Source organism: Phalangium opilio, unplaced genomic scaffold (genome assembly GCF_054372755.1).
Source record: "Phalangium opilio isolate 3A_F unplaced genomic scaffold, DU_Popi_V2 ptg000013l_1, whole genome shotgun sequence".
In the NCBI taxonomy this organism is placed as follows: domain Eukaryota; kingdom Metazoa; phylum Arthropoda; class Arachnida; order Opiliones; family Phalangiidae; genus Phalangium; species Phalangium opilio.
The window spans coordinates 5,814,651-5,823,386 of NW_028324148.1; the positions used below are offsets into that span (position 1 = coordinate 5,814,651).

Consider the following 8,736-nt stretch of genomic DNA (forward strand, 5'->3'; position numbering starts at 1 on the left):
TAAAATCTCACTAAGATTATTCAATCTCAAGAAATATCATCTAAAATGGTTTAAACGAAAAAACTTCTGAATAGTTTTCGATTATTTGTAGTTAATCGTATTTTTCGAAAAAATCAACCAAAAAACCCCGAGCCCTAAGTAGATGGAGAATACCGATATGGGCCCACTGGCGTCAGACAGTGCCAGATCTGGCACATGGCACATGTAAATATGGCGTCAATGGACGCCCACATCATTTTTCTTCTTATGGCGCCAGTGAATCAAACATTTTTCTCACAATCCTGTTGTGACGTCAGTGAAACGTACATGATGTGTATGGCGTCAGTGAATCAGACGTCAATGTTAGACCTATTTGTCATATTACCTTTCGGATATATTGGTTCAAACGTATATGACGGTAGAACCGATATCGTAACTAACACTGTATTTATGTTCAAGTGTATACAACTCTAAAAAATCCGTGTAATACACAAATTTACAATCAATACAAATTTAATACTTTTTCATTTACCTAAATATAAGCATATTTCAATATATTTAAATTTAATACTATTTCAGCTTAATACTTCTAAATATAAACTTTAGAAATTATTTCAACTTTAACCAATTCCTCTTTATTGATAGACCTATTTCAAGGATAGGAAATGTAAATAAAGAGGTCGGTGAACGGGGATAGAGAAACTCGGATGGTAAATAAACGTATTATGTCAATAATTTGAAATCATGATAAGCGCTTTAAGGAAACTTGTAAGTAAACAAACTAGATTGAAACTCAGTGTGAATTTCGAAACATGGCGCGAATTTTCGACTTGGCGCCAATGGAAAAAACCCATATGATAGCTCGGGCAAAGATTAAATGTACGACGTTAATAGTACAAAAGCCCGGCACGTGTTCAAACTCAGTCACTTCTGTTCCTGACTTCAGACGAGTTACAACCTGCTCCTTAGTTGCTTTATAGTATTTTTCAATACTTGGTAACATTTGCTGTTGCAAGTTATTTTGCAGAGGGTAAGAGAAAATTTACGGGCTAGTACCGAAATTACTTGTGATTTTTACAAGTACTTGCGATTTTTTACAAGTACTTACGTATTTTTTTACAAGTACTTGCGTATTTTTACAAGTACTTGCGATTTTTCTGAGATTGTCTTTATCTCATTCATTCTTTGAGAATGTTTAAGTGTAATATTTGTGAGCGTTCCTACCAAGGGAACATGGAACTTTTGAGACATAAAAGGGAGAAACACGGGGATGTTAAATACCCATGCTCGCAATGTCCGGCCGTTTATACCAGACTTGCGAATTTAACGTTGCATTTGGCTGCCCGACACTCTACCTTTAAGGTTCCACTCCCCCTCATGAACAATGCGGGTCCATCAACTTCTACCTTTGTCCCATTCTTGGGTCCATCTACTTCTACCTTTGTTCCTCCTTCTATCCCATTCTCGGGGCCATCAACCTCTACCTTTGTTCCTCCTTCTATCCCATTCTCGGGACCATCAACCTCTACCTTTGTCCCATTCTTGGGTCCATCAACCTCTACCTTTGTTCCTCCTGTTATCCCATTCTCGGGTCCCTCAACCTCCACCTTTATCCCTCCTGGGACGCAGAGGCCGAAACGGTCCACGTCCGACCCATCCACTCCTGAGACGAAGCGGCCGAAACGGTCCACGTCCATCCCTATTCCTTCCCTAGATGAACTGTCCGACGATGAGAATCGTGCCCTGGACGCGTTCATGAACCGAGAGGAAGGTCTCATCTATGGATCTCTACTGGGAACTCCTCCACCTACCGTTTGCGAAAATCTGGATGAACTGTCCGACGATGGAAATCGTGCCCTGAATGAGTTCATGGACCAGGAGGATGACTTCCCAGCCCTTTCCAGCCAGGAGAATCGCGACATCCATCGCTTTATGGATCAGCAGGAGGGTGGCGGTGGCCAAGAGCAGGAGGAGGAACCCATCGTTGCGTCACCGGAAGTTCCTCTTCACGACGAGCTAGAGGAACTGGAAGTACTCGGTAGGGCTATTTTTTGTGCACGTTTCACACCCGTAGCGACTGAGACAGACGTAGAGCTGTACGTGGGTAGACATAGGGCAGCGATTGAAAATTACTTACGTAATAAACTGGCTAGAGATAGAGGGATTAAGTGGTATTTAACTGTCAGGGCTCGCTACACCCGTCAGTTAGCCGACACTGACGAGGAAGTAGAAAATTTAATTTATCACAGAACCCGAAACCTCGCTATTTTGAACTCCGACGTTATCCCCGGACAGATAGATTTTAGTATTAGGACTCTGAAACGTTTAATGGAGGAGTACGAAGCGCAAGGTAGTGGGTGGGTTCTAGATAAAATTCTCTTCCTGCAAATTAATATCATAGCGTACCTCCCGCTTCACGGGGGTACGTACTTTGAAACCCCTAAAAATCTCCTAGCTAAGATGGCCCTTTTAAATGTGCAAAATACGGACAATAAGTGTTTCCTATGGTCAATTTTGGCGCATTTACACCCTAAAAACAATAACCCACAACGTGTAACAAAGTACCTAGAGTATAGTAACGAATTGGACATGGCCGGTATTACGTTCCCCGTGGAAGTAAATACCGGTAAATTAGAGAATTTCGAACGGGTGAATAACCTTTCGATTAATGTATTCGGATATGAGAAAGAGGTCTTCCCCCTTTACGTGAGTTCCAATAGAGTTGAGGAACCACGTCAAGTAGATTTATTGCTACTAACCGAGGGTGAGAAGAAGCATTTCTGCTTAATCCGAAGCATGAGTCGACTTCTAGCAAAGGCGTTCACCGCATACGGACACAGGGACTATTACTGCCGTTATTGCTTGCATCGATTCTCCGGTGTAAACTCGGAGAAGAACTAAAGGGAACACATCAAGGAGTGTAGTATACACGGACCCCAGAAGATCGAGATGCCGGTAAAGGAACCTATTCTGGAATTCAAAAACGTCGCATGGCAACAGAAGGTAAACTAAAACTTTCGTTTTTATCAGGGTATTTTGAATATCGCGCCAAAATAGTTTACTGAGGGTAACGTTAGACGGCGCCCATAGCAAGATAAATAAAGCAGACGATAAGATGCATGGAGAGTGAGAGAATGTTTTGTTTACATTTTATCTAATATAGTTTTATTTCTATTTTTCACAGGTTAAATACGTCATCTATGCCGATTTCGAGTCTATTCTCCGTAAAGTTCACAGATGCGATCCCGATGTCGACCTCTCTTCAACCACGAAAACTTCGCAGCATATCTCCTGTGGGTTTAGTTATGTCATCGTTAGTCACGACGGTACAGTCTCTAAACCAGTTACTTATCGAGGGATAGATGCCACGGAAAAGTTTTTAGAAAACCTTTTGCGTGAAGACGCGATTATTCAGCGTAAGATTAAAGATAACGCCCCCATGAATCTATCAAACTTAGAAAAGGCGCAATTTACCTCGGCCCAATCCTGTTACTTATGTAACAAGCCCTTCACTGTAAATGACTGTAAAGTTCGTGACCACGACCACACTAACGGAGCCTACAGGGGAGCTGCTCATAATTCGTGTAACCTGAAACTGAGGACCCGGAATTTCGTTCCGGTCTTCATGCATAACTTATCTCGTTACGATGCACATCTTATCATGGACAAAATTGGATTGGTCAAAGATCACAAGATTACGTGTATCCCCACGAATTCCGAAACGTACATTTCGTTTTCTTTGGGTAATTTACGATTCTTAGACTCAATTAGGTTCATGCCGGCATCGCTAGAGACACTCGTATCGAATTTGGCTCGGGGAGGAGCCGATAAGTTCAAGTGTTTAAACTCTGCCTTCAGCGCTGACGAAGTTCCGCATCTGCTGAGGAAGCAGGTTTACCCCTATGACTACTTCGACTGCGAGACTAAATTCGACGAGACCGAGTTGCCACCCAAGGATGCCTTCTTCAATTCCTTAACTGACGAAGAGGTTAGTGAGGAAGATTATTCTCAAGCTCAAAAGGTTTGGGAAAAATTCCAACTCACTAACCTCGGTGAGTACCATGATTTATACGTTAAGACCGACGTTCTGCTCCTAGCGGATGTTTTTGAAAGTTTCAGGGCTATGTGTCTAGAATATTACAAGTTAGATTGCGCGCATGCATATACAGGTCCTGGTTTCGCTTGGCAAAGCGCACTTCACATGACCCAAGTGAAATTGGAACTACTCCAGGATCCTGATATGCATCTCTTTATTGAGAAGGGTATAAGAGGGGGCGTTTCTTTAATTACACATAGACTAGCCATAGCCAATAATAAGGATCTCCCCGAAACATTCAACCCAGCAGAACGTAGCTCTTACATTACCTACCTAGACTGTAATAACCTTTACGGCACCGTAATGTGTCATCACCTGCCGATGAGAGGATTTCGATGGATTCAACCATGTCAAGATTTCACTCGTGAAATTATCTTGAATCACCCAGACGATGATCCTCAGGGATTTATCCTGGAGGTTGATCTTGAGTACCCGGAAAGTTTGCACGAAGAACATAACTGTCTACCCTTAGCACCCGAACGTAGAGTTATTAACGCGGATGAGCTTTCACCGTATTCGATTGAACAGTTGAATAAACTGAAAATTAACGTACATGATAGCCTTCCAAAGTTAGTTCCCTCGCTCTACAATAGGGAAAAATATGTTCTCCACTACCGGAACCTCAAGTTTTACATCGCTAAGGGGATGAAATTGGGGAAAATCCATCGAATACTCACATTCGAGCAGGGTGCGTGGTTAAAACCATTCATCGAGTTCAACACGGAGAAGAGGAAGCAGGCAGTGAACGACTTTGAGAAAGATTTTTTCAAGTTGGCCAACAATAGGTACGCATCTACGCTACGCTAAGTTATTATTTCACACGTAAATTAATGAAATTTTTTATCTATTAACAGTGTTTTCGGGAAGACGATGGAAAACCTCCGCAACAGGATCAACTTCGACCTTGTCCAGACCCGGGAGATGGCAATCAAGAAGGCCAGTTCACCGACATTCCAGAAGTTCACCATCTTTAGGAACGAGCTGGTCGGGATCCATCGTCTGAAGAAATCCCTCAAGTTGGACCGACCCATTTATACCGGTTTCGCCATCTTGGATCTCTCAAAGTTGGTCATGTACGACTTCCATTACAACACTATGAAGGCTAAATATGGCGACGGCCTCAAACTTCTTTTTACCGACACAGGTATGATTTTTTTTTAAAAACGTTTACTAGATTTAAATCGTTTTTCTACTTTCAATTTTAACTAATTAAATGTTTTTACGTATAATTGCAGACAGCCTGACCTATCAGATTTTCACCGACGATTTGCCTCGGGACTTTGCCCAGATGAAGGAGATGTTTGACTTTTCCGCCTACCCCAAGGAACATCCACTCTTCAGCGAGGAGAACAAGAAGGCCCTCGGAAAGTTCAAGGACGAACTCAACAGCGTCCAGATTCAAGAGTTCTGCGGCTTGCGACCGAAAATGTACAGCATCCTGTCGGCAAAAGGTGAAAAGAAGACGGCGAAGGGAATCTGTCGTCGCGTAGTCAAAAAGAAGATACGTCACGCCCAATACAAGGAATGCCTGCTTCAACGTAAACTCACCACTGAGGAGATGAAGAGGATAGTCAGTGTTAAACACGAACTATTTTCCATCACTCAGAAGAAACTCGCTCTTAACCCCTGCGATGATAAGAGATTCATCATCGATGGGGTGTCTACATACGCTCATGGTCATTTTAAAATTAAGGAATAATTCCAAATGTATAACTTTCTGTAACCCTATCCCCTCCCACTCCCTCCTGGGGGCGAAGTGGCCGAACCGGTCCACGCCCTCCTCCCATACCCTTTTGGTGCGAAGTGGCCGAATCGGTCCACGCCCAATTTCCCCTCCCATACCCTTTTGGTGCGAAGTGGCCGAATCGGTCCACGCCCAAACCTTTTCCTTTAAAATTTCATAGTTCTATGTATAGTTTAATTTAATGTATATATATTTTCAATGTTTAATTGTATAGTTTTAAGTTGTTTTTTCTGGAATGAGTTTTACTCCGTGATTCTACGGTTTCTCATTCAAAATAAAAATTTTTAAATACAAATTTTCTCCCTCTTATTTCATACAACTTAGGCAAATTTCTTTTTTTTTTATTTTTCCCATTTAAAGGTGCAGCGCGAGGGTCCAGCCGCGTACGCGTGTTTGAATTTCCCGCGTGTAGGAATAAGTTCGCGCGCGATTTAAAGAATCACTTATAGATGTGGGTATTTATAGGATTTTCATGCGAGGGGTTTCAGCCCTCGACCAATGACAGGGCTACTATTTTTGGTGAAGTTGAGTTCAACCATACTTGTCCTCGACCTGTAGGGTGGGTATATGGGTTTTACTTACAAGTTTCCTAACATAAACAAACATTGTAACTCCGACTATCATCCCATGTCAACACTCAGCGACGAAGTTTCCTGCAAACACCTATCATGATTTCGAATTATTGACTTAGGATGTTTATTTTCCATCAGAGTTTCTCTATTCCCGTTCTAAAGTTTGAAACATGCGTATAATTGGAGGAATTAAATTTTAATAATAAGTTGAACTCCTAAAATTTGGGGTACACACATATTTTGTGAAATAGCATTAAATTTGTATATTAAGTAGAAATAACTCCTAAAATTTGGGGTACACACATATTTTGTGAAATAGTATTAAATTTGTATATTAAGAAGAAATAACTCCTAAAATTTGGAATATGCCTACATTTAGATAAATGAAAGAAGTATTAATTTTGAATATTTATTATTATTTATATTCAATGTATTATTTACGTGAATTTTTAGAGTAGCATACACTTAGAGAAACCATTTGCATACAGAATTCTAGTACACTGACCCCGTTTCCACATTTCCTACACCTGAAACGGCGAATTAAATATCAATAAAGAGAGATTGATGAATTTGAATATTTAGGTGAAAATAATACCTGAAATTTGAAATATGCCTATAGGATTTTGAATATATATGTCTAAGTTGTATGAAGTAAGAGTGAAAGAAAATTAGTATTTAACGGAATTTTATTTTAAATGAGTAAAACTCATTCGAGAAAAACATAACTTAAAACTATACATTAAATGATTTAAACATTATACATGGGGAAAACTAACTAATATTTAACGAAATTTTATTTTGAATGAGAAACCGTAGTGTCACGGAGTAAAACTCATTCGAGAAAAACATAACTTAAAACTATACATTAAATGATTTAAAAATTATACATGGGAAATACTAACAAACTTTGAAATTTTAACTAACTATTAAACTTTGTGGTGGGAAGAGGGGTTTCCGATGGATCGACGATAGGATCGGGCTCATCCAACTATTGTCCACCGACTTCCTGTCGGTCCATAATTCGGTGAATGTCGCGGTTCTCTTGGCTGGAAAGGTCCGGAAAGTCCTCGCCCTCTTGGTCCATAAAACGTTGAAGATTACGCTCCTCCTGGCTTGTCATGGTATCCATCTCGTCATCTTCAACGATCGGGAAATGTTCGCGCATGTGGAGACTCGATTCATCCGGACCGTCGAACCATTTGTCGCAAATACTGCATGCAACCCTCGGAGGTGGTGGTGTAGGTCCATCCAGCGAAGAACCGTCCAACGTGATGACGACAGGACTGTCCACTTCTTCCTCTTCTTCAAGGTCCATGAATTCGTTAAGGACGCGATTCCCATCGTCAGACAGTTCACCTAGATGAAAGGAAGAAAGGTCCGACGACACCCTACGGGTGACGGCGGAAAGAGAGCCAAAAACAGAGGGAGGGGTGGGGAAAATAGGGTTGGGTGTGGAGTGGTGAAGTTTCGGCCCTTTCGTCTCGGGAGGGGATGGGTCGGACGTGGACCGTTTCGGCCTCTTCGTCACGGGAAGGGGTGGGGAAATAGGGGCTGACGTGGACCGTTTGGGATCCTTCACCTCGGGAGGGGAAGGAGATGGAGTTGGAGGGGTCAAACGATTTCCTCTACATATCAGGTCGTTTATAATTTGGCTCTCCGTACTATTCAACTTTTCTACACTAATAGAACCCTCGGAGAAATTAAGGGATAGTCTACTATCGTACTCAGTAAAGTGTTGGGTTGGGGAAACAAGAGGAATAGAGATTGATGGACTCGAAGTTGGGACAGCTGGGGTGATAGTGGGTGGGGTTGAGGAACCTGAAATTGAGACAACATGCGAAAAGAAAGAAGAGGTTGAAGAGTCCGAAGTTGGGGTAACAGGGGGAGGGGATGGGTCGGACGTGGACCGTTTGGGATCCTTCACCTCGGGAGGGGAAGGGGATTGGGTTGGTGGAGTCAAACGATTTCCTCTGCATATCAGGTCGTTTATAATTTGACTCTCCGTACTATTCAACTTTTCTACACTAATAGAACCCTCGGAGAAATTAAGGGATAGTCTACTATCGTACTCAGTAAAGTGTTGGGTTGGGGGAACAAGAGGAATAGAGATTGAAGGACTCGAAGAGATAAGGGGAGAGGAAGAGGGACCCGAAGTTGTGGTAACATGCGAAAGAAAGGTAGAGAATGATGAACCTGAAGTTGGGGTAGCGAGAAGACCCTCTTCACGGTTCATGAACGCGTTCAAGGCACGATTCTCATCGTCGGACAGTTCATCTAGGGAAGGAATAGGGCTGGACGTGGACCGTTTCGGCCGCTTCGTCTCAGTGGGGATAAAGGTAGAGGTT

The 8,736-nt window shown here is 42.1% G+C and overlaps 1 protein-coding gene across 1 annotated transcript; it reads left to right on the top strand.

Moving 5' to 3' along the window:
• The first annotated feature begins 2,881 nt into the window (after window positions 1–2,881).
• Window positions 2,882–5,977, top strand: LOC149707950 (uncharacterized). The gene is made up of 4 exons (XM_089864192.1): window positions 2,882–2,982; window positions 3,164–4,860; window positions 4,930–5,219; window positions 5,311–5,977. Exons 1-4 carry the CDS (start codon window positions 2,929–2,931, stop codon window positions 5,772–5,774), a joined length of 2,505 nt encoding a protein of 834 aa, XP_089720318.1. The 5' UTR covers window positions 2,882–2,928; the 3' UTR covers window positions 5,775–5,977.
• The last annotated feature ends 2,759 nt before the right edge of the window (window positions 5,978–8,736 follow it).